Raw genomic sequence first — 27244 nt, forward strand, 5'->3', positions numbered from 1 at the left:
TTTAGAAGTGGAAACAAAAAAATGGGCACAAAAGCAGATGTGAAGCTTATTTAAACCCAGCTCAATGAACACACTGTAGCACCCAAAGGGGAAGGGACAGAAAGAAAGGGATGCGCTAGAGTGGTTGGATATTTGCTAAACCAGAAGACAATGCTTTCAATATACCCTTGTGTGGGGAGATTAAAAAAAACAAAACACAAAATGTGATTAGGATTGTGGATGAGGCCAGTATAATTTCACTAAGCAAGAGTCTTCCTCCGACATATAATGATGTCTGAAGAATTAGTATTGTAGGGGAATGTGGAATCCATATTTATAACATATTACTTGTCAATTAAAAAGGCGGCTGACCAACAGTTTAGTTGGGAAGTCGATACAATGAGAAATGAGAAATTACATCCCTAAATTGTGGAACTTTAAAGTGGTGTGTAAATTGCAAGAAATTGGGCTTCTTGCTTGCTAAACAGTTCTTCCCTCCTCAGGACTAGCTACGGTCTTGTGGGAAAACTGAACTCAGCTTCCAGCAAATGTAGAATGGGGACTGTAATACTGTGGCAAGCTTCAACTTTAAAGGTAGCTGGGGTTGGGGGGGGGGGGTGGAGAGAGAAGGAAAACTGTTGCTAAGAGTTTTGGCAGTTTTCACTGAAGTTCTGAAATATCCAGAGTATCCCCAGCCAGCTCTAAACTTTCGGATTGCTATCAGATCTCTAATCAGTGTTTGAAAAATGTTAAGAACACACATTTTCCTCTACACGATAATTATTCATGAACAAAATGCTGCAGGGTTGTTTTCCTAGAAGTGCAAAATAGCAAAGAGAAAATAGAAAACCAAAGAATGAGGAAATGTTTTCCAGATATAGTGTTTAATTTATGTTGGCACATACATATAACTACACACTTAAGGATCTTCCAGATTTGCTCTCACTTCTGCTGCATTCCATTAGGAATACTTCAGTCCCCTGTGTCAAGACCAAAAGAAGGCACTTTCCCATAGCACAAAGTTATTGGGACCACTACATTAGTGCTGTTACACTTACTTTGTCCGTTTCTCTCTCCTTCATTCAACACTTTCATACAAGAACATGTGTTTCCTAAGATGCCCAAATACACTACGATCATGACTCTATAGTTAAGACTGCATTCTAAGTTGTTATATAGATCACTGGTTAGAGATTTGAGAAGAGTCAGATTTGTTGGAGGAGGGAAATTACATATTGCACTTTGGGTTGGAAGTTAATAGCCACATTCATAAATTCAGCATTTCCCTTAGGACTTTAGTAAAGATTCTCTTTTGTGGTGTTATACAAGGCTAAGCAGATCGATCCAGAGCTTTAAACTTGAATTAGTAAAATGTACTAATTTAGGAAAGCAGAAAAACTCACCCTGTGTTGCCATTCTTCAACCTCACTCTCTTTACGCTTCCTTGCCTCTTCCAGAAGAGCAATCTTGGCTGTATATTCTGCAAGTTCTGTAGCCTATTGAATAGCAAGGCTAGAATTATATTTGAAGCTTTTTCAATAATGCTTTTCTGAATAAGAAACATGACACAAATGTTACATGATTTTGTGAATAGATTCCTCCACTGTGATAAAGACTCCATTAAGTTATGGGCAATTTGCACTTATTTGGTATATCATTTGAAAAGTTTCCCAGTCAAAGACTGATTCCATGATTATGCTACTGCAGTGCGTCCTCTGGCCTAATGGATCATTTCCTTGTATCCAAGGCTTCATTTAAAAATATGCAGTAGTGAGCCTACATTAACTGAAATATACGACTCAAGGCTTTATATGCTAAGACTCAAAAAGCCTATGGTTCCTACCAACTGTTCCTGGCTCTTCATCTGGTCAACAGTTTGCTTCTCCAGCTCTTCCTTGGCTTGGAGAGCAGCCAAGCGCTCGGCCTCCAGACGTTCAGCTTCCTTCTCTGCTCGCCTCCTCTCCTCCTCAAGCTGCATGGCTTTTTGGATCTGATCTGAGAGCTCTGTAAAGGAAGAGGAAAGCAGTAAGTCAATGGGTTTAACTAACCACTTTACAAAAGGGGTTTTGCACACTGGTGCAAATGCTCATGGGAGCAAGACTAAGAAATACTTCATTCCAGTTTTCTATCCACAAACTCCAACTTGGTTTCTGAACAAGTCTAAATGCAGTTACCTGACACATCATATGCAAGAGGTCCGTAGCTTATGTTCTAGGTAATATTCCCTTTACAGAATGTAGGTAATGAGAGTCTAATTGTGGGTTTTACTCCATATTGAGGGAAAGATGGCAACTCCAAAGTCTTAGAATACCTATTTATGGAGTAGGACTGGATGTTGCTGCTTCTGGTCCTCCATATTTCTCTACACATTGGAGGTAGGGAAGAGACAGACTCCGATTTCACTGATGTCTTGTTAACGAAGCATCAGGTGTCCTGGCAGGGGAGTTATGGGAGTGACCATTAAAAGCTACTTGAGTGAGAAATGTTTGAGTCAGTCACTGATGGAAGTGGCCATACTACACCTTCCTCGTATGGGAAAGCGAACATTCAGTTTTGAACCTCAGTTCCCAGACAAAAAAATAAAGGTCACTTGACATCTACTTTCTCTATACAATAGCTGGTGATCACTACACTGAAAAGGAAGGATTTCGCTGTTCCTATATTTATACATGCGCACAGACACACTGGTAGAAGTCCGTTTTGTGCAGCAGATCTAAGTGTCACAAGATGGTAGCGTTTAGGATAAGGGCAGCTGTCAAGCCACATCACTGCTTTGCAAAGTAGAAGGGCAAAGCCCAGTGTGGTGGAATCACCCGGACCCTGCCTGCTGACCAGTGCAAGCCCTTTACCTTTCTCAGCCTTCTTGGTCTTTATTTCATACTCTTGCAGTCTCAACATCAGCTCCTCTTTCTCCCTCAACATCTGCTCCTTCTCTTTTTCAATCGTCTCTCTCTTCTTCTTTTCACTTTCTAACTGTTGCCTGTTAGAGAGAAATAACTTAAGTTTAGAACATAGGAAGGTAGGAGTTTGCTTGCTCCACTGAACTGCATCCATGCTGCAGGAGGCCTGGGCATCTCTGTAGAAAGCTCAGTGAAAACCTCTGCTCGGTGTTTAATGGCAGTCAAAAACTATGTTAGGGGGTCCTTGGGGGTGGGGACTGTCTTTGTTCTGTGTTTGTACAGCACCTAGCACAATGGGTCCTGGGCCATAACCAGGTCTCTTAGATGCTCTGGGTAATACTACCACTACTACTAAGGAATGGGATAAGTTATATACTTTCCGTCTCTCTTTTCCAAGTCAATGCTACATCCTACCCAAGAGCACTGTGTTGAGTGTTGGACACCCCACTGCAAAAAGAAGGATTCACAGACAGATGCAGTATAGTCATACCCATGTCAGTCTCAGGACATTAGAGACACCAGGTGGGTGGGGTAATCTCTTTTATTGGCCCAACTTCTATTGGTGAGACACACAAGTTTTTGAGGACCTGAAGAAGAGCTCTGGGTAAGTTCGAAGGCTTGTTTCACCAACAGAAGATGGTCCAATAAGAGATTCTCTCTCCTACCATGCCTCTCTAAAAATGATTAGAGGCATGTAAATACTTTCAGACGGAGAACCATTGAGAAGATTGCTCTACACTAAATGGTACCGGAGTTAAACAAAAGACCTGCTAGAAGTATACAAAGTAACAATAGCCATAGTCAAATCACATATTCCTATTTATCATCTCATAATATAAGATGAAAGACAGCAGCAGCAAACTGACAGAAGGGAACACTTTTCCTACAAGACAATCAACTGGCAGATCTATCTGCCTCTAGTGACCATTGAGGCCAAGATTTAAGCAGAATTCGAGGAAGGGATTAGAAATCCATGTGGATAAGAAGAATACCTACAGTTACATTAGATCACAAAGACTTGAAGGGATATAAATACTCATGCTCCAGGGAAGAAGCCAACAAATGCGGTTAGGAGGAAATTTCTCTATGGGTAGGTTATTCTCTAACTGCCCACTATGTAGTTTCTTGTACTTTCCTCACAAGCATCTGGTACTGACCGCTGTCAGATAGGATACTGGCATGTGGACTTCAGGTCTGAGAGTGTCTGGCAATTCTTATGTTCTTTTGAATTGTTTCTTCTCTCTTTAGTCAATACCCCCTCTAAGTTAGTATTTGGCCCTGAATCCTCCCCTCTGGCTAAGGTGGGATGAGGGCAGTAGCCCTCAGGGTCTGAATGGTTCACCTGCTTTGGTGCAACCCCACCCTATTGGCTCCAGTTCAGCTGTCATCACAACTAAAATGCTTAATCCTGCCAATTTGCTTCCATTCAAGTCACCCACATTTCTCCTGAGCTCTCACCCTCCTCTCTCAAGCTCAGCTCACCTTTCCAGCTGTTTCTGGTGTTTCTCCTCACGGGCCTGAGCTTTCATCTGCTGGACCTCAATGGTGTCAGGCTTCCTGCGGCGCATGTACAGCTCATGGTTGCCCATGCACAGCTGCAGGATCCTCTTGTTAATTCTTAGACGAGGTGCATAAAACACAAAGTCCTATGGAAGAGAGGCAGAACAATGGAATTCAGTCCATGAGGCAGTGGTTTCCTATGGAAGGAGATAAAGCACTTCTAACTTATTGTAGGCAGAGCAATCACATGTCCACTATCCTCCTGCAATCCAAAAGACATGCACAGGCATTCGTATATTAATAGCAGCTGCATTTTCAATTATGTATTCCCAGTGACTAACAACACTCCCATAAATACCTTGATTCAAGAGTGGCGGTAGTACAGAAGGGGTTTCCTGAGGTTTGAAACACTTGGAAATACCATCAGATTTTTTGGGAGGATACCTAAGCAGCCATGTAACCCACCCACCTCTATTTATTACACAAGACATGACAGTGTGTGGTTACTGTGTTATTCGTTTGTATACAAAGTGGGCAAGGAGGTCTTATGAATGGAAATAAAACCTAAGGAGACCTGAAATGTAATAGTATATGATTAATATTAAAAAATACTGCAGGGATTTACAGTCATAGGTCAGATCACTGATCCCTCTAATTCAGTGTCTTAGACCCTGCTAGTATCTCTTTCTTCAGACAAAGATGAAAAATTGTCAGCACTCTCAGCCAATTGTACCATGAGATACTTTTCAGGGGGTCGCATACCTACAAACATTACTATGTCACAGAAAGTCTCCAGTACTGGAGAGTCCAGCCACAATAGTTGTATCAATATTTGTTGGGAGTCCCAGCAGTGGTATCTCTACATAGGTGCAAAATATAGAACACGGATGAGTGTAGCTACGCACTAATGGAACCATCACTTTGACAAATGACTGTCCATAGCTACTTCTGAAGTGGCCACTGAGGGACTGCCACCATCAAGCATTCATGCTGCCCTTCCTCCTAGATGATGGGGGAAAGGAGAGGAGAAACACCTTAATTCCTTCCTCTAGAATGAAAATGAGAGACTCCTCACTCCTTTTGCTACTGAGCCAAAAATAACTTTGGGAGTTTTTAATAGGAGCAAGATTTCTGCATTCATGACATCTGCATTGTCATCTTTGTCTCTTGGTGACATTTTTAAGAAGATTTGCGCTGTGATCAGTGCTCTAGTTGAGTATTAGTGAACTATTCTATCACCCTCCCCAGCTGCCAACACCACATGAGTAATGCTTTGCATATTGGGTTACATGCAGCACTGATGACCAACAGAGTTAAAGAACAGGGAAAAGTTTCGAGTTAACAAAAATCGCACAAAATCCAAAATCAACCAACAATCCATTTATTAGAACAAAACTCATTCTCCCTGTAGGTAACAGCTGGACCCTCCAAAAGTAAGTTCTTCAGTAAGGCTATGCTCAAAGCCATAGAATTTTTCATCTGTTACTGGGCCAGATAGCTTTTTAATATGAACAATTATAGATTCAGTAGGGCTTTGAACTCAAGAAACACCGATTATTCAATAAATAAAGCATTGCATTTCTGCTATTACAGAATGCTTTGCATAGGGTGATAAGACAGATCAACGGATAAAATGACAAGTATTTGAATGACAAGTCACCTGAGAAATTGATTAATCCCTTAAAAATACCCTCCTGTGGAGTGCCTCATAGTTCATATGGAACGGAATTTACACAAGAAGAGTCAGAGCTGTGCATTTACAGAGGCTGGGTCTGTGACATCAATGACTGCCGCTCCAAACATTTCAATTACACCTGCAGTTCAGAAGGTATTTTGGACCTATGACTAATAAAACTGGAAGTGACTCTAGAAATAATGAAAAATGCTCCTAACTCCAAATTTAGCGAGAACTGGCAAGGATAAGTTTTATTCACATAGAAACTCTGAAGTCAACCAAGGTGGTCTGTTTGGTTTTTCTGACTATTCAGATCACAATGTCTTTGGCATGCCTGATATTGTCTACAGCTGTAAGTTATTCATTATGCTTCCACTTATGGCAAACGTTTAAAAAAAGGTGAACAGCTATGTGTATTGTATGCAGGTATGGCCTCCATCTCTAAGCAATGTCTAACTCCAAGAAGGTAAATACTAAAGTCATGGATGGTAGTCACATTTGTCATCTATAGCCTTGTAAGTAAGGGAAAATGAATTCATGTAAGAACACAGGAGTTTTGCAGTGAACATTATAATCAGAGGCACAGAAGAGCTCAGTCCCACCCTACCCTGGCTTGAGATGAAGATATGTATTCTCACTTGGTATTTTGATACCCCCAGCAAAATCTTCCATCTCTATTCAGTATCCATGGCACATGGACTCAGAAAGAATCTCCACAGAACCAAGTAACTCAGGAGTCAGACTCTGCTCCTAGTAAACTTAAAGCCTTGTCAATATAAAGAGAAAAAATGGCAATCCTATTTTTACTTCGGAGATTCTTCAGGTAGATACCAAGGGCTGGGTTGTTATTTCTGTTGGTTTGTTTTTAACGTTTGTCCTTGGAAGCTCAAAACATGTGTCCAGAAAAAACAAGACCTCTGCTTCTCTTTTTTGTAGCAAAGTTTGAATACAAGAAGCATCTAGAGCGTACAAGGCACTCGAAACTGAATGGAACGGACATAATAGGTGTTTTCAATAGTAACAGCTTTACTGTATTAGTCTCCTGCAAGTTTCCATTTTAAATGCATTCAGATTTGCAATTGGAGAGTGGGTGGAAAGCTGTGTCCATGAATCACAAACAGGAGATTAACATTTTGTACTCAGCGTGAAGTATGGCTGAGATCATAAAGGGGCTTTCCTACTGAGAAGTCCAGCATGAACAGGGAGGTGGACCTTTACAACGGGGCACTGTTTTGGTGGGTGCCATGAATTACATTATAAAACAAATTTGTTTCTAAGAAAAGGATGGATTTCACACCGACAGTTTTTCAATATTCTGCTGTTCATTATTTAAACAGTTTCTTGAGTCATTTGCTTTTAACTCCAGAACCACAATTATTTTCTCAAAAAGCCCTACCAAAACCAAACTGACTGTTTCTAGAAGCTGCATTTTCCCCAAGCCTTATGTTAATAGATGAGCTACTGCAAGAGCATGCCCTTTTCTCAATGTCCTTTTCTCCTGCTTTTCCAACAGCAGACAGGACTGTCAGAATAAGCCTCACCTATTCCTGTTATTCCATTCTTCATGGTTTGATAACTGATAGCGATATTGGTCAATTCACTACAGTTACCTGGGAAAACGTGCTTATTTTAAATACACAAGTACTATATTTAAAATTACCTCTTTTCAGGTATCCATGTCCTTGCTTCTCCCTACCCTAATAAGTCTAGAAGCTCATTTAAGAGATTCTGTTCCTTTCTTGGAATCAGAATTGCAATGCGAGTTGCCCCCTAATCTGTCTCCAAAAAATTGTGAAGTTTCAGAAGTCAAAATATGCAACAATCTAGTGTGTGATGTGCACTTTTGGAGTGACGTGCTCCTGAAACCCTCAGTAAGAATGCTATGTATGTTCAGTTTTAGAGAGCATCACAAGAAGCCTTTAGTATAAAAACAATTATCCAGCAACTCCAGGTGTTCTGAGAAGAGAGAAGCCCTAGGATAATTTTTTTTTTTTAAAGCGACTCAAAAGTTATTTGTCTATGAAGAGGTAACTTAGACAATCACCTTTGGAAGTACCTCAGATATGAGGGTGAGATAGAATTGTAGAGAATATTTTTTTGCTGGGGCAGTGGCGAGCGTTTGGGTGGTGGTATGTGGGGTATAGCAGGACAAGGATGTTTCTATAATTCTGAAGTGCTGTTTTGCACTCCAACTCCTTAGGGCCATAAGAACGGCCATACTGGGTCAGACCAAAGATCCATCTAGCCCAGTAGACTGTCTTCTGACAGCAGCCAGTGCCAGATGCTTCAGAGGGAATGAACAGAACAGGGCAGTTAGAGTGATCCATCCCATTGTCCAGTCCCAGCTTCTGGCAGTCAACAGTTTAGGGACAGAGTATGGCGTTGCACCCCTGACCAACTTGGCTAATAGCCATTGATGGACCTAGCCTCCATGAATTTATCTAATTCTTTTTTGAACCCAGTTATACTTTTAGACTTCATAACATCCCCTGGCAACAAGTTCCACAGGTCGATTGTGCATTGTGTGAAAAAGTACTTCCTTATGTTAGTTTTAAACCAGTGGCCTATTAATGCAATTGGGTGACCCCTGGTTCTTGTGTTTCATGAAGGGTAAAACACACCTCCCTATTTACCTGCTCCACACCATTTATGATTTTTATAGACCTTTATCATATTCCCCCTTAGTCATCTCTTTGCTAAGATGAGCAGTTCCATCAGCGACTGCGTGGGTACTCCCTGGGGCCAGCACTGCCTAGAGCTGCCCAAGCAGCTGGCACTGGGGTCGGCCGCATTGGCTGCTGCAGAAGTCACGGAGGTCGTAGACTGTCATGGAATCTGTGACTTCCACAACTTCTGTGACAGAATTGCAGCCTTAGTTATAGGAAGAAATATTTGAGGACTACTCTGTAGTAGCATGTACTGTTTCTGATGCAATGAGAGGTTTTTATAAGGAGTACAAGAACTGTATTTTGTGGCCTGGAGATGAAAAGTATTTAACAATCTAAACTTGATATGCAAGAGTTCATTCTAAATGTACTTACAGGTGCCTTCTTGTCAATAGGTTTTATAACAAACTTTTTGTCATTGAAAGAGATGTTTCTGATTTCACTCCAGGGGAAGCCAATCTTTGGGGTCAATCTGAAAACAAAGACAGGTTTTAAAAGAAGCCAAGTTACAAACAAAACAACAACAAGATGTGTGGTTAATTGATCTTCTTTCCAGAATTTGATACAATGCGTCATTACTTCACTCCTCTGCGGGGGGAAGGGGTGGAGGGGCCTGAGCCACATGCTCTAAAACAGACTAGAAAACTTGAAATACTAAATAAAACATGAGAAAAACATTTTCTTCTGCCTACAGGAAGATATGTCCCTCAACATCCCTTATTGAACTCAGCGGCTCTCCCTTTCCTAATTCAATGTAACCAACCTAGTGACATTGTGGCCATTAAATGCAAGAGTGTGCGCGCTTGAATTTCAGAAGTGCTCAGTCCCCACAGCTCCATTTGACTACTGCAAGATCTGTTACATTCTCAGCACTTTTGAATGTCAGGCCCCTTTTTTTTAAGGTATCTAACTATGGATTTAGGAGCCTTAATTCAGGCACCAGTTTTTGAAAATCTTGGCTTTTAAAAAAAAACCACACACAAAAAACCCAACAATCCCCCCCCCTTTTTTTTTTTTCTTGCACTGAAATATATAGGGCCCTTCCAAAACTATTAACAAACACTGTCTGGAATGATACAGACTCCGAAGTTTACATCTATTTTCTGACTAATAAAATATACAATGGAACATATTTTTGTCTTTTAAGGCCCATGTTCTGCAATCCCTATTCAGGACAGCACTTAAGCATGCTATGGATTTAGGCCCCAGAAAATCTTCTTTAAGAATATGATCATGGGACTCAGCCACTTGCTTATTAGAGACAGTTAAGGGAAGCAGACACCTCTTTTATATTTCTTCCCCTCCCCCAGATTATTGGTGAGACTGGAGACAAAGAGGTGTTTTGTTCTTGCATGAAACCTGCACAAGGGACTTTGCCCAAAAGTCATACAGCAGAACTTTAAACCATGGGCTCTCTCATATGCTAAACAGTCTTATCCAGTTCTTTGCTACTGGAAAACATACCTGCAGTTAAAGCACAAACTGGTAGGCTAAAAGTCTATTTTAAAACAAACAAGAATTCCTCTCAGTAATACAAAGACCTCAGATTATTAAAACGAAAAAATTACAAGTCCATATCTTAACTTTTCACTATTTATGCCAAATACTTTTTGAATTTCTGAGCTTGGAAAAATAAGAGAGAAATCAAAAGAGAAATTACTAAGTCTAATTGTTTTCTAGTCCATTTCATTTTTAGGTTCTCATATACCTGCCCAATACTGCAGCATCTGTGTTCAGACACTGTTGGGGCATGTGCAGTTATTTTTAAAAACCAGTTTTCATTAGTATTTTAAAAAGTTATTTTTTCAGTCTAAATTTTGAGCCAAAATCTGCTCAGACAGCATCCCTTTACAAGAAAGGGCCAGTGTAAAATTCTCCTTACCTAGATGAAGTGACAAGCACGAGTTTAATTTCTCTGTTTCAGTTAAAACATAGAATAGGCAGATTTCATCTTGATAAATTTAATGAAGCAAAGTGGAAGTGAAGAAATTAAGCTTGCAGAATTCCAGTGCTTGCTCACAAAGAACAGCAGATTCTTACAAGTTCTATAGCACACTGCATTGGGGGGTGGGGTGGGGGAGCTGTGCATGCAGTAATCCATCATTAAGATGGCAAACAGTTTCAATGACAAAGGAATTTCTAACAAACATTTAAAAACCTCTTTAGTGTACTAGAAATATTTAATGTTTTAACAACTCCAGGTTATTACTTCTAATAACTGGAGTTTCTTCAAGATTATAAGCACTATACATACGGGAGGGAAGGAAAGGAAAAGAGGCCCAGAGAAACAAGAGCTTGCAATTTAAGGCAAATTTGTCCAAGTCTTGTATCAAATGGTAGAAACACTGGGCCCAAGCCTTCTTCCCAGCACCAGCCTTTAAACCAGTGCAAAAGTAAAATGAACACCTATTAAAATTTAGCATTTCTTAACCTTTATTCTGTGTGCCTGTGCGTCTGTACAGACAGAGTAATCTGCTTGCCTAGGTTTTTGGCAATAACTGCTCTTGTCTCCTCCATATTAAATTAAGTAAGAAATCTAACACCAGCATGTAGTAATACAGTATACTTGAGGTGGCACGGATACCTTGTTGAATAAATTCCAGATGTAGTACGTTATAATGATAGTCTTCTCTCTCCCCCACCCCACATTTTAAATACTGTAGTAGAAATCAAGTTTGGGGTGACTGGTATTCACCCTTAAATATAGGTACTGACATAGCATAGACTCCTGTATTTAATAAGTAGTAATATCTTACTCAACAGCAAACAAAACATTTGCAAAATTTTCCCCAACCTCCCCCATCCCAATCCCAAAACTCTGCCAGTGCATCCAGTCCTGATTTATGTACACCACTGTTTTTCCTAGTCCTGACATTATCTGCTCGGAAGATCCAATTGCATAGTAGCAAAAAAGTTGAATAAAATAAATAATGTGACCTAACATTTATTTTGTTTTGTAAGTTTTTCTACATAATTCTCTTTCAGAGGTCAAGGCTACATATTGCCTGGTTATGCAGCTCGAAAAACCTGTTTGTGTGACCATGGTTACACAGCGAAACCAGTCATTCAAGAAATAAAGAAAGGTAGTTTCACTCATGTAATATCTCATGTGACACTCCTTGTTTTCTGGGTGACGGCACACATTAACACAGCAAAGAGAAATGCGTTCTTTTCCTCTGCAGTCCTAACAGGAACCTCAAACAGTTCCCATTAATGCTACATCTCAACTGTCATTTTAGATCCAGACTTACTCCCCATCCCCTATGGTCCTGTTGCAACCCTACTATTATTAGGTCTTACAATTTATATTAGAAATTCAGAGAAATGAACCCAAGACTAAGAGCCTAAGTCATTGACACAGAATCCTTCATTTCAAACTTCCTCTTATTTCACCTTGCCGCACTTTGGGCCTGTGCTTCATTTTTTAGAATCCAGCAAAATGAGACACACACAAAGAGGACCCATTTCCTTTTAAACTTTATTCTTCTTTAATCTTCAGTCTACTTCTTCCTGCTTCTCAGACTTCCTTTCCCCCCCTCATACTCCATTATTAGTGAGCCCACAACTACTGAAAGGATCGGTTGCAACTACGGACACACTAAAGGAATTTACTCTAATTAGCTCTTACATTTTTGGCAACTGTGTTTAGCACTCATCCCTGAAAAAGGCAGTTCCTGGGAGTGCATAATGAGAATCTGGTCTATAGATTCTTACGCTGCAACCACTGTGATGGTGTGGTGTCTGATCACCCAACTCTGGACAACATTGATATTTCCCTAAAATAATTCTTTAGGGCCTGATTTTACAGCCATGTATGGAAATGGAAGTTAACAATCCTGGCAGTTTAGTTCTGTGATTTCATGCACTACATTTAAAGAGATGTTATAGACATAATTTCAAGTTTCGGACATGCTGGTGCATAGCCTAAGAAGAAAGCAGTCACATTGTGAGGAAAGGAAGAGGCAAGTCAGGATTCACGTAAAGCACAAGTCTTGCCCTGCTTCCCAACACAAACTTTACCCCAGGGCTATCCAAACTCAGGTGACATTCACCAAGCAAGCACTAATTTTACTAATTTAAAGTTCTTTGGGCTCCAGCACCAGCCCATTGTCCTTTGGAGGGATCAGGCACGTGCGCGCACACACATACTTACTTATCATCCTTCTCATAAATATTCAGGCCCAGTGCATCTACTCCGAGCCACAAGTCCGTTCCTTTCTTATTCTTGATTTCAAAGTAGTTGATCCCATACATCTCCAAGTCTTGGGCAATCTTTAGATATTCCAGCATTGCATTCTCTCTGGTTGAGGTGGAGGGGAAAAAAAAAGGGGGGGGGACGGGGAAGAGAAATACAAATAAATACATAAGATAACCAACTCCTTAGAAATTACAAGCCAAAGCTAGTGGAAGAAACATCTGTGCAAGTGGGAAAAAAAGAGGAGTCGCTTCTGGGACAAATAGTTCGCGCTTAACTCCAGTTCTGATGCTTGGCCTCAGGAGAAGTCCTGAATGTGTTTTAGTTTATTATTGAACAGAATAAAATATTCCTGTTTAGTTAAATCCTAAATCATGACTTCTCAGTAAGAGATGGTTAGTAGCATTCATCTGTCATGGCGTGGGGTAGGGGACAACCAACCAACATGTGGACAATGGAAAAATGTAAACCCGACTTTCCATTCTACAAGCCTAATTGTATTTTGTTTTAAAGGGACTTTCAAGAAGCTTTCAAAATGAATGTTTCAGAAGGTTGCATACATTCACTGAGGTCTTCTCCGTGTGTGCCAGCATTCACGTCATCTTAACTTTTATGAACATCAGAGTAGTCAATGCCAACCTACAGATTTGTTAATTGGACTGGAAATGCATTGTGCTTGGCTGCAGTACACTTTATAAAACTGGTTTCCAATTCTACTGAATTTTCACGTTATTCCATGCTGGACTGGAAAAATAATAGTCCAGCTATTTCCAGGGCCAATTACTTTGAGATCCCACTTTAAAAATACATAATAAAACTGCGTGCTTAAGGAGATTAACAGAACAAATCAAGATGACCTAGATACAGCCCAACAGGGGTACTCACTTGAGCATTCCACCATGTTCAGCATGCCAGACCTGAATCCGGTCTTCCCACTGCTCTCTGGAAAGTTTGTGCTGGTCCATTACTCTGATACATGGAAGGAAGTTAGAAGTATTAGGTTACTTGTTCTGCGTCATACAGTTGCAATATTTAACTTTGCTATGCATTTATATTTATGTCACACTTTGTCCCCTCTCTTGAGACCTGGAGATAAAGCTGTTTTAAAGATTATTGCTGTAGCATTTCTGAAAAAAACTGTATCCCTCTACAGGAAGTGCAGATGTGTGCTGCTGAAATTAACGTCACTAAAACCCTAAATGCCCCCCACCCCTCAGCCAAGAACAAACACCTTTGGGAGAAGGACTAGTTCATGAAGTGGAACATAGATAATTCCCCATCTCTCCCCAGCAAGCACCCCTGGCTGTCATTGACCAAGGCCACAGCCTCATTCCACAAGGGCATGAAGGTAGAACACATGACCCCTTGACCAAGTGGAACAGTTTATGGAAAGAAAAATGCACACCACTGAGACAGTTGGAGGAATGAGCTAAAAAGAGAAGTTCATTTTTGCAGCTGGATGTCCGGTACAGGGAGAGTGTGTCATTGGGATAATTTGATTTTAAAAATTAATGATGTGCAAAAAGAACTTCTCCAGGTCCAGGGATATTCATAAAGGCAATCTGCTGTTCCCCAGTCAAAACGTTCCTGCTAACAGTTGCTAGTGATTAGACTTGGGGGTGGGAGGGAATCCAAACTCTGACTGAAAGAAGTGAAAATATTCCCTTATTTATTTTCTGATGAAAGGAAGTATTGAATAGTGCCCTCCAGTCATGCACATGCAGCCTGGATGGAACAGAGGACAATGAGATGCAAAGGCTTTAACTTTTGAAGAGTCATGCCTTCTGATCATACCATTTTTGGGGGGAGTTCAAATAGCTGGAATACACTGGAAGACTCAGGGCAGTTTTACCCTTTTATTTTAAAGCACTCACCGTTGAGGGATCAGGCGTTCAGAACTGAGGTACCCAGACTTGTGTAATTCTTTATTGTAGTCTCCAAATTTGGCTTGCACAGCATAGGAGCCAAGAAGAACGGCTGTTTCAGGTGGGCAGTAGATCTCATCGCTGAGGATCCCTTCCTTCACTTGCAGAAAGAACAGCTTTTGGGTGATGTCCTGGATCAACTCCTCAGGCACATCTTCAGGGAAGAACTTGGCACGGAATTTGAACTGGAGGGGATTTTCCTTTCTGACTTCCTGAGCAGAGACCTGAGACAAAACGAACACACAGACCCAAAAACTGAGCAGATGGCTAACAGATAATAGGAGGGGTTTCTTTCACAAAGAAAAGGGTTTTGACGGTGTTCTAGTACAGGTTTACAGACCAGATTACTTAAGGAATTTACTGTCAATATGGCCCCAACTCTGCAACAAACTCCTGCACCAGCATGGGATCCCTTTCAAATCGATGGGCACCTGTGTAAGTGCCAGGGTCCACCCATGAGGCATTCATTGTAGGATCACTCCTACAATAGCACAAAATTTAACACACAGCTAATTCAAAAAGCAGCCTGTTTAGTTACAAGAAAAAGGCAAAGATAGCATCCTTCTTACACTCCCTAGCAACTCCTTTCACTCAATCAGGGATCTCAAATCACCACGAGGGCCAGATGAGGACTAGTACATTGGCCTGAGGGCCGCATCACTGACACCTTTTAATATAAAGATACAAAAGCCCCCCGCTCTGTCCACGCCCCCACTCCATCCCTTCCATGAGGTCCCACCCCTGCCCCACCTCTTCCCACCCCTTCCCCAAAGTCCCCACCCCAACTCTGCCCCCTCCCTGCCCCTATTCCAACCCCTTCCCCAAATCCCTGCCCCACCTCTTCTCCACCTCCTCCCCGAGCATGTGGCTCCCCACTCCTCCCCCTCCCTCCTAGAAAGCGCTAAGTGCTGCCAAACAGCTGTTTGGAGGCAGGAAGCGCCAGGAGGTAGGCAGAGGAGCGGGGACACAGCGCGCTGGCGGGGAGGGAGGGTGGTGGGCGAGGGGAGCTTGGTGGGCCGCAGCAAATAACGCCACGGGGAGACTAGAAGAAAAATGAAGATTTGTTTGCATTTTAAGCAACAAACAGAAGACCACCCCAAACTACGGTTCATGGAATGCCTGTGGTTCCGTGTGCTCACTCCATTGCTTCACAGAGTGCTCTCTCCCCTCCTTACTCCCAGCTGCTAAACAGCGTGAAAAGTATTTAATGCTCTTTATGCATCTTATGTGGCAAAATACTCAAAAATTCATTTGCTGTCATTTCCATAAATCTGTCACGACTGAGAAGTGCAGTCGTCTGACCTAGTGGAGAACCCAGTTGCATGGCCAACTTCCTGTTCCTGTGATGGGTTTATACAGAAGCTGTGAACCAATCAGGACCCCAGGCATTCTGTCAGCATCCAGGACCGGAGTCCTCTGGTAGGGTTCAGCTTCTACTCCAGAAACTGTTAGCCGGTCCCTAGGTGGCAGGTTGGAACTTACTAGCTCTTAAGAGTCCAGTGGGCCAGGGTTTAAGACCTGAAGTCCCTGATAATACAGGAGCAGAGGACTTCCACAATACACTCTGTATATTCAGGAACACAGGAATAGAAGAACTGCCATACTGGGTCAGACCAGTGATCTGTCCAGTTCCTTGTCTGACAGTGACCAGCACCAGACACCTCAGAGAAAGGTACAAGAAACTTTACAATTGGCAGATTTGGAATAATCTGTCTGCTCACCAAGGACTCATCTTAATCCCGAAAACATCTGAAAACCACTGAATGAAGAGTACATTAATTATAGCATAACACTTTTTTAAAATCTAGAAATGAACCATCTATTCTAATGAGCCTCGCAACTAATTCTGTGCCAGCATGGAAGATTAAGCACCATAAATTAACAGGTTCCACTCAGAGAAATAAAAATAGCTGCTTATTTTGTGGAAAGCCCTGATGTGCTGGGGCTAGACTCAAGGTACATCCTGATAAAGTGATTGCAAACAACCCTATCACATTTATACACCAGACTGCCAATATGCATGCGCATGAATGGGAATGACCCTCTGGTTTGCCAGACCATTGTTCACAGGATTCCTGCCACCCTAAATCAGCTGGTTCTCTTTAAAAAAAAGTCAGAAACATGGAGTTGTAAGGAATTAACAACAGCATATACAGGACAGACATCAGCAATTGATATCACAGCATGACTCTTACACCAAAAGTTAGCCTAATTTCAATAGTTAACCCAAAATCTCAATTACCTTTTTATCAAGTTTCAGCCAAGTCGGAAATCCTTTGTTGTCCACATACTGAAGACCAAAGTACCATACTTCACGCAAGCCTATTGTCTTAACCACCTGAAACAAAATAATAGAGTTAATATACCTGTAAAATGTTATTTGGACTATCAGCTGTCTCAGCTGAACCCTCCCCCCAACCCACACACCCACCACCCACATCTAATTAATGATCTAACAGGCCTCCCTTCTTCCCATCCACCCAAGGTTTTCAGCTTCAGGACCTCCAGCTGCAGCCCCTACCTGATGAGCTAGTCTATCCAAGAATCTGATCTCCCAGACAGGGAAGAAAAAAGAAGCCTGGAAAACAGGAGGTAATGGAGCATTAGCTGCGTATTTCACCTCCCAAAAAGGAGGGTGAGAAATGACGGATGGAAGGCCTACCATCTGTGCATACATATCAGTGGTGACTGATGGATTTTTGCTTCATGATACTACTCAAGCAGAATTGCTTGGTATAAGGCACTTCAAAAGATGTGTTGGTTGGAAGAAGGGAAAGGGGAGTTCACAATTGTATCTGGAGCCAGTGGATACCATTATTTTTAAGAATCAAAATGATGAAATTATAAAAGCCCCTCTCCTCTAAGGTTTCATCTTCGCTGCAAAAAAATGGTACATTTTTACCATGGGAAATTAACCCACTAAAATCCTTGTGGAGACAAGGCATGAGCAGTTTTTCCTGTGAGGCAGCTAGGTGAGGTCAGCCCTATACCTCTGCCTGCAGTTGAGGTCACTGTAAACACTATAAGTGCCTCATATCCACTAGGAGTTTAGGACTTGTCTACATATAGGGTAGTTCTTGAGTAACTCCATGTGTGGACACTTATCAGGAATAAGAACACCTGGTTCCAGTGGGTTAAGCTGAACAGCAATGAGGACAAGGTACTTTTATTCCACATAAGGGTCCATACATGGAATTACTCAGGAACAACCCCACATGTAGACAAGCCATTGCAGTGGAACAGCTAACAAGTGTTATCCCACAGTAGCGCACACACCCCTCTTTTGGCAGCAAAGAAAGTTTAAATGTAAACGCAGATACAGTACTTAGCACAAACTAGAAGCACCTCTAGGTACTTCTATTACAGTAGCATCTAGAAGTACCACTCCCATTGTGTTAGCCAGCTGCCAACTTTCAAGTAGTCCCTTCCCTGAAGATTTTACAATCTAAACAGACAGATGGCGTGAGGGTAAAAAGGCTCAAAGATGTGAAGGTATTCATCTAAAGGCTGCACAGCCAGTGGCAGAGCTAGCGCAAGAAACTAGGTCTCCTGACTCCCTGGCAGGGATGCTGAGAGCCATTGAACCAAACTGTAAACCCTGGATATAATGGAAACCACTTCAAGCCAGAGGGTTCTGCAGCACACCCCCATCCAGCACCTATGCTTCCTGGCCAGAACCCTATCCACTCATTCTCAGACTGTGTGGTCTGTTTGCCTGAGGGACTATGTGCTGAGCCTAGTAACCTGCTAGGCAAGGCTGAGAGCTTCTTAACGAGGCTTTGATCCCTAAGGCCTTTAGCACCCCTCAACCCTTAACCAGAGGGCGGGGCTACTCAGGAAGACCAGGGCTTTAAAAAGCCTGGATACTAAGCAACCAGAAGAGCTAGCGAACAGAAGCAGCTAATGGGAGTTCTGTGAGAGTATAAGGAAGATACACTTAACATTCTTTAAACTTACAGCCAAACACCCCCTGTTAAACACAAAACAGCAACAAAGGAATGAGCTTCAGGAGCAAAAAGAGAATGCAGGAAGAAGTCCAGCAACAGAGTGGGGCTATCCGGTTTATTGCACCCAGTGCAGCATGTACGATTATCTGCCCTATGGGCAGGTGACGTATGTGTGCATTCGATGCAAGGAGCTCCTGGCCCCCAGAGACCATGTACGGGCTTTGGAGACCAGAGTGGCTGAACTGGAGGAGCTCAGGGAGACAGAAAGGTACATAGATGAGACTTTCCGGGACACAGTAGAATGGTCCCACCCTTGGTCTGACAACCTCTATGCTGTTGAGGAGGATGAAAGTCTCAGGGAAGGAAAACATCCAACTGGAACAGAGAGAAACAAAACCATAGTTGGGACCCTCCTTCCAGATGATGTTGTGATAACCTCTCACATGGAGGATACCTCTCCGGGGCAGGGAACTCCAGTTATTGGGAAGAGACAGGCAACAGTTACGGCGATTCGATCATTAGAAACATAAATTGCATGGTTTGTGATGACTGGGAGAACCACATGGTGACTTGTCCGCCTGGTGCGAAGGTTGCGGATCTCTCAAGACATCTAGACAGACTTATGTGTACTGCTGAGGAGGAGTCAGTGGTTGTGGTACATGTAGGTACCAATGACATAGGGAAGGATAGGAGAGTGGTCCTGTAGGCCAAATTTAGGATGCTAGGTAAGAGATTCAAGTCCAGGACCTCCATGGTAGCATTCTCTGAAATGCTTCCAGTTCTACGTGCACGGCTACTTGGACAGGCAGAACTGCAGGGTCCCAATGCATGGATGAGTCTATGGTGTAGGGAGGAGAGGTTTCGATTTACTAGAAACTGGGGAAACTTCTGGGAGAGGGGGAACCTGTACAGGAAGGATGGGCTCCACCTAAACCAAAACGGAACCCAATTGCTGGCACTTAAAATTAAAAAGGTCATAGAACAGTTTTTCAACTAAGGGCTGGGGGAAAGCTGACAGATGCGGAGGAGCATGTGGCTCGGAGAGAGACATCCCTATGGGGAGGATCTATAAATGGAGATTCCCTGTGTCCTAATGAGAAGAGGATAGAAGAGGATAAAATACAGGTAGGATTTGATGAGAAACAGTCAAAAGAAAAATGGCAGACAGCTAAAAAGTGTCAAGTTTTTAAAGTGCTTATATACAAATGCTAGAAGTCTAAATAATAAGATGGGTGAACTAGAGTGCCTCATATTAATTTAACTTAGGATATTGATTTAATAGGCTTCACAGAAACTTGGTGGAATAAGGCTAATCAATGGGACACAGTAATACCAGGGTACAAAATATATCTGAAGGACAGAACAGGTCCTGCTGGTAGAGGAGTGGCACTACGTGTGAAAGTGTAGAATCAAATGAAGTAAAAATCTTAAGTGAACCAAACTGTACCATAGAATCTCTATGGATAGTAATTCCATACTCAGATAATAAGAATATAGCAGTAGGGACATACTACCGACCACCTGACCAGGATAGTGATAGTGACTGTGAAATGCTCAGGGACGTTCGAGAGGTTATAAAAATAAAAAACTCAATAATAATGGGGGCTTTCAACTATCCCCATATTGACTGGGTACATATCACCTTAGGATGGAATGCAGAAATAAAGTTTCTTGACACCTTAAATGACTGCTTCTTGGAGCAGCTAGTCCTGGAACTCACAAGAGGAGAGGCAATTCTTGATTTAGTCCCAAATGGATCACAGGATCTGGTCTAAGAGGTGAATATAACTGGACCGTTTGGTAACGGTGACCACAATACAATTAAATGTAACATCCCCGTGGCAGGGAAAACACCACACCAGCCCAACACAGTAGCATTTAATTTCAGAAAGGGAGACTACACAAAAATGAGGTAGCTAGTGAAACAGAAATTTAAAAAGGTACCGTGCCAAAAGCTCATACTGAAATGAGAAGATCTTATTTAATTTCCCTCAGGAATTTGTTCTATATTGGGGTAAATGCTGAGAGGGCTAGGGAGGTCCATGTGTCTATGGAGAATGTATGTGGACATAATCCAAAGCAGACACACATATTTTTAAAGTCTTATTTATCCCATCATGATATTCTGTTCCAGCAACTCTTCCCATCGCTCATCAAACAATTAAAAAGAACAAGAGTTGGGGATCAGTTCCCCATCAGAAACCAGTTAGCTCTGGGGGCTGCAGGTGAACAGCAATACTCAACTATGTCTAATTGAAAAGCTGCATTGAGAGAGAGTGTTGGGTTTTTATGTTTTGAAGGGATGAGATTGAAACATAAACTGACCTTCATTTTAAAACTCCCACACCTGAATCGTTTCTGGTTGCTGAGGCACTCTGCTGTGTGACAATAGCTGCTATGCAGAATAAAGCTATAGTCTACCCAACATCTTGCCATAGTCCATGCAGAAGTTGGCTCCCAAGGACTCCCCAACAGTGCAATGTAAAGGGCAATTGTAACAAGGTAATGACTAGAAGCAGGCTTTCTATATGAATTAAGAAAAGGAAAGTCTTCTTGATTAAAAAAAAAACCCAACCTATAAACTACCATAAAGGGATAACATCCACTTAAAAACTTCAGACTATGTGCGTGTGGTGGTGGGCTTACCTTCTGCTATTGCAAGTGACACCTAAGATTAGAGAGAAATAATTTTCCTGCTCTTTCATTTTGTTCACTTTGCATTAGGTGTGTAGAAACAGTGAAACTGACTAGGAACGTAAGACTTGCTAGACCCAGGATCCATCTAGTTCAGTATCCAGTCTCCAGTAGGGTCCAGCAACAGATGCCTTAGGGGAAGGGGCAAGAAACCGCACATTAGGCAGATGTGTGATAATCTGCCCCCTCCCCCCAGTTGTCCTAACCCCTAATAATTAGATTGTCTTAAATCCTGAAGCATGAGATTTAATATCACTACTCAGTCAGTCCATTATTTGTGTGGGCCTTTGCCCAGCAATGGGAGACTTTAAAAGGAAAGGTGACTGTGAACTCAATTTTCATTACTAAAGTACCAGTTTATTTCCAATTTAAAGTCACAATCTGGCAGTGAATTTTTTCATGTGTGTTTTAGGGAGTGTTTTGATTAAAGAGCACTTATAGTCTGGCAAAAGCCACCACTTGACTGAACACATCTAACTTGGGCTGCAGAACCCTCATTGCTGGTGATGTGAAAGTATGAAAGGAATCAGATAGACGATAATATCATAGCTGGAGTTTTCAGGGCTGGCAGTCGGAAGGCGTCTTTCTTTTGGGAGGCGGCACACTTTATCTAGAAATCCACAGAGGATTGATTTTCTCCCCGCTCCCATGTTTAGAATCACTATCTGGAGCAGAATTGGACTTTCAGTAGTCTTCTGCCGAAAGGAGCCACAATGTATGCTATTCTCTCAAGTTATGCTTTCTGTATAAGTGTTTGTAAATACACCCATGTTCTAGAAGACAAACAGATGTAGACCACTATTTCCTTTTTTGGTAAACATCCTACTTAGAATGTTTACCATTGTTAGAATGTTGATATTGTTAAACTTACAGATTTCAAAAGACAAGGGAAAATATCCCATCCCTCAAACTAGAATGTAGAGCACTGGAAGTATAACATCAAGTATTCATCTTAAATTGGCCTAATTCATTACCCCAGTAGCCTAGTTTCAGGCTTTTGAACATCAGTTGGTTTTCTGCTTGTAGTAATGCGAAGGGCTTGTCTATATGGGGGAATTGATAGACTAAGCTATCGCAAAACAGTTATTCCACTATTCCAAACAACTTCCCTATGTAGACAAGCCCAAACAAGCCTGTAAATCTCAGTGTACCTGAAAGCACAGATTGAAGTAAGCAGTAAGATTGAAATCTGCATGAGCAGGCTCTAATACATGTAGTGCAAGCTCTGAAAACAGAGTTTGCTAGTAATCCACAAAACTTACTGTGTGTATAGCAGACCTCTCAACCTTTATTTAATTAGAAACTACTTCACTGGCTTGTGTGAAGATTTTTTTTTTTTTAAATGATAAAATAGTTAAGCCTATGAATGTTCCAACCCCTTTCCTTTTAGATCAGGCTCATATTCAGAGTCTTCATTCTTTTCCCACAGTACAAGGTGTTTCACAATCCTGGATTCCTACAATCTTTCAAAAACAGCCACTAGTTTCTGCATGGTAACTTATGGGTAATGGAATGGGATCAAGTTTGTGGCACACACTCTTCCTTTAAACCGCTTCTGAGAATACACTTGGGAAGGCAACCCCTACTTTGAGAGCTTCTGGCTTAATTAACAAACAATTTTTGTGATTAAACTTAAGATCTGTAGTCCAGTTTGTGTCATTCTGTTTGTACATTCACACTGATCAAATATCAGTTAGCCAAAACTTAGTCCCATCTCTATCAGTGGCTGATTTCCCATCTAGTCAATATCTTTAATACAAACAAAATAATAGGAAAAGTACTGAGTTAAAAAGCTACATACCATCTGCTTATTTTTTTTAATTATTGCATCATGTAATTTTTTTAAGTACCTATGCAAAATGTGAGCACATGTTAATTCTATATGACTTGTTAAAATCACAGACCATCATGGCGTATGAGCGAGCATTTTCACATTCTTGTGATCTGTGAAAACCTATCTTGAGTGTAGTGCCTGGAGTTAACATTTTGAAATCCCTAGAGGGTAAAGGGAGCAGCATCTGTCAAGTAGACCATTTGTAATAGCTTGTCAAGGTGAACTAGGTTATCCCCTGCAACAGAGGTAGTCTATTTTTTGTCAGGCTACACATTTCTTGGTCAAGGTATAGTCAGGGTCCAGACTCCCAGAGAAAAACAAAATAAAAAAAAAAATAAGTAACTACAATTTCTGGGTCCTTTCAAAGGCATCTGATGGTCCAGATTTGGCATGTGGTCTGCCTATTTGAAGGACGGGGTAGTCAAACTAAATAATGTATGCTATCAGCTAAAATAGTGTCTTGACTTTTTAAATTAGTACAATTGCTTTATTTGATCTGGAAAGAGCCAAATGATCCTTGAACTTAAAAGCCTTTTTAAATGAGTTGTAACCTTGCTGGAGAGTAGATTTAAATATAGTTCTGTTGAACATGATTTTAATTTAAAATGGTTTAATTGTACTGAGGACAAGGCTTAAGTCCTTCATTGCAAAAATGAGCAAAATCCTGCTTGCTTAACTCATGGAGTACTCCTATTGGCTACCATAGTGTTTCCTAAGGGACCATTCAAAGAAGAGCAGTAGGATTAGGCCCTGCAGTGTGACTGTGTTGGTTGTAGGCAATAAAAATAACTTTAGTATGTGGTCTTATTTTTTCATCTTCCCCTTTCAATTAGCATGCTGCTGTTAGTTGGCTTTCATAGAATTACGAAGCATCTTACTCCATCTGGAATGGAGACGAGACTCTAGAATTTGCTGCTTCAGTACTCTTTACTTGCCTTCTTGACCATGGGAAGCACACACACCCATATTATATATATATATATATATTTTAAGTTGTTTTAAAAGGTCTCAGTGGTGAGCTGATGCATGAATCCAGTTACTGGATTTTGTGGTTTGACCCAGGTTTTCTGTATTACCATCCGCACACAGTCAAATCCTGATTCAAATCAGAACTCATGAGATTTAAAAAAAAAATTAGGCTTCTTTGTCTTCAGTTGCTGGGGGCAGATTTGTGTGTGTGAGCTTAACTTCCATTGAAATAGGAGTTAGGCACCTAAATGCATTTAAAAATCTGACTTTGAAGACTTGGGGCTCATTTTTTTAAGCTTTTCTCTGCAGCCATGGAGGCTAGAAAACTATATATTTTTCAATTAAACTTGAGATTTTCTGATAACCTGAGTGCTACAGGTGGAACTTTAATAAAAACCTCCCATCATGACACTTGCAATAAAAATCACGAGAACTGGGCTTTGTGCAGCAGAATTGATTTTGAGAGTTGGCGTTCTTGTCACCATTATCTCCCTGCCAGAGAGTTTGGAGTAAAGCTCAATTCCCCACTCTTCAAAATACAACTGGACCTCAGGAACCTCTCGGGCTTTTTGTGATGGAACCAACCAATTCTGCCGCTGGGAAGGAGGAGGGATTTTAGTTATGTACCAGGTTTCAGAGTAGCAGCCGTGTTAGTCTGTATTCGCAAAAAGAAAAGGAGGACTTGTGGCACCTTAGAGACTAATGCTCAAATACATTTGTTAGTCTCTAATGTGCCACAAGTACTCCTTTTCTAGTTATGTACCAGTTACTCGTTGCTGTGTGTTCCTCTTACCACCTACCACCGTCAAAAACCACAGATTTTAGTGGAGTCTTCTGGCTGACGACAACATAAGATTCGTTTTGACCTAAAGTCTATTTTTAATAAAATTAGCGTTTCACTTATGAGTCAGCCAAAGTAGGGCACAAGAATCATACGGCTCGCATTCTGAGTTGTGCAAGAGCATATTTTGTTTTTGTTTTTTTAAAATGGCACACTTCAAACAAGGGGAAATGGCCCCCACAGGTGTGTGAGATGACCTTTATGTTCTTAAGTAGGGCATCTAGCTTGTAATTCCTCTGTGTAATGTCTCCATTGAATTCCAGTTTCCCTTGAGTCATGTGCATTGCTGTAACTTACAGATTGTCTATCACTAATCAACCATGGCCACTGAATCTATACACCGCCCCCCCTGTGGTAATCAACATAGTTGCTGATTTTTTTTTTTAAAAGGAATTCTCACATGCTAACTGCCAGCTTCTGGCTAAATTCAAGGAAAACAATCATTTCTGCCTGAAATATTTGACTTGCATCTATAGCAGGCAACACTGAAGACTGAGGATAAGATTTTTCAATAGTTCCTAAATCATTTTTGAAAGTGAGACTTTGGTACTTTTGAAAGTTATATCCTGAAAGATTCAAGTAAATATATTCTCCTCCTTCCTGCTGCATCCCTCCTATATTTTCTGGGTAGCAAGTCAAGCCAGATCTACAGGTAGCTACAGTAGCTAGGTCATACAACTAAATGCTGCTTCAATTAAAAGTCATTTTATTTGAGATTTGGCAAACCGTCTATAGATTTCAAATCTAGCCCAGGTCTGTAGTGATTAAAAGAAATTAAAATGGTGTCATTCTTACAATAAAATGTGGTATTGCAAGTTAGCGTTCAAGTACAGCAATGAATGCAAGTCAGACCAAAACAAAAGCCACTCAAACTATCTTTTCTATAGAAAAGGAATCCACACAGTTCCCACAAGATTGAGTTGGCTCTGGCCAACTCTTGTCTGAAATGTCATTCAAAGTGTACTGACAACATTTGTACAAAGAATGCATGCTATTCAGCCAGTTCTGCCTACTTGAGCTGAAAGCCAGACTACACAGCCTTTTAACAAAAGGACCAGTAGAGGAGCAAAGAAAAACTGTTTGACCCAACTCATTCAACATTTTGTAAGAGACGTTAAGCTAAAGTTGCCATTTTTGTGTACAGTTTTAGTCTCTCTTTCCAAGCAATATTAATGCTCTGTTGGCATACAGGAGTCTTTATGATTACAAACAAGTTCTCCTTCAAGCAAGAGCTGTGAATTCATCTCTCATATATACAGAAGCATAGCTAGGTCTTTGCAAAAAGCAAGCCTAGGATAAATTAGGCCATTCTTGGCCTATTTCTGTTCTACCCAATCAGTGAGAACTCTTGGGTATTTGTTACACGTACAAAAAAAGGTACAAAAAGGTTTACAAAAATGCCACTTGCCTCAATCCAATCATTGCCTCTTCCTTGTTCTAAGCCACAGCAGCCCCACCTCCTACTAGTGACAGCAGGGATGAGCTCATGCTGTTTCTTTTAAGCATATCCTCAGAGCAACAGCAAGAGGAGTGGCTGGCCATGTTCTTCAGTGCCTATAATGAAGTGAGCTTTAGCCCACGAAAGCTTATACTCAAATAAGTTTGTTAGTCTCTAAGGTGCCACAAGTACTCCTCATTCCTTTTATAAGTCCTGTGTGTCTTGAAGAACCCACAAACACCAGTGGCCAGCCTCTTTGCTTTGTCCTAATGCACAGGGTGGATGTGCCCTGTAAAAAGCGGTTACACTTAATATACAAAATGCCTGACTCTCCTGGGGTCCTGCTACTCTGCAGCCAACTCACATCTGCTGTCCCTCAGTTTCCTCCTTGCTTCCCCATCTGCACAGAATGGTGATAAGGCAACTGCCAAAGGCAGGTACTTAGACTTGAATCAAGAGGTGTTATTGTAGAAGTACAAGGTATTACAGCAATTCATGTACGCAATATTTTAACCCAGATATTTAAAAAGCTACCTCATGGAAATAAGTGTGTTCATCATATTTATATAAACAGTAGAACCTCAGAGTTATGAACACATTGGAAAAGAAGATTGTTTGTAACTCTGAAATGTTCGTAACTCTGAATGCAAGGTTACAGTTCTTTCAAAAGTTTACAACTGA

General features: G+C 41.3%; 1 protein-coding gene across 1 annotated transcript in view; it reads right to left on the bottom strand.

The window, feature by feature from the left end:
- The window catches only part of EZR (ezrin), a 53957-nt gene that overhangs the window by 2325 nt on the left and 24388 nt on the right, over window positions 1-27244 (bottom strand). The window contains exons 4-12 of the mRNA XM_084623493.1: window positions 17083-17178; window positions 14790-15064; window positions 13801-13884; window positions 12874-13020; window positions 9096-9192; window positions 4362-4525; window positions 2829-2959; window positions 1823-1983; window positions 1383-1475 (exon numbers count right to left, since the gene is read on the bottom strand). Of these exons, the coding sequence (XP_084479619.1) occupies window positions 1383-1475; window positions 1823-1983; window positions 2829-2959; window positions 4362-4525; window positions 9096-9192; window positions 12874-13020; window positions 13801-13884; window positions 14790-15064; window positions 17083-17178 (1248 nt within the window). The remainder of the gene's footprint in view (window positions 1-1382; window positions 1476-1822; window positions 1984-2828; window positions 2960-4361; window positions 4526-9095; window positions 9193-12873; window positions 13021-13800; window positions 13885-14789; window positions 15065-17082; window positions 17179-27244) is intronic.

This window comes from Lepidochelys olivacea (assembly GCF_965140295.1).
Source record: "Lepidochelys olivacea isolate rLepOli2 genome assembly, chromosome: 3".
NCBI lineage: Eukaryota > Metazoa > Chordata > Testudines > Cheloniidae > Lepidochelys > Lepidochelys olivacea.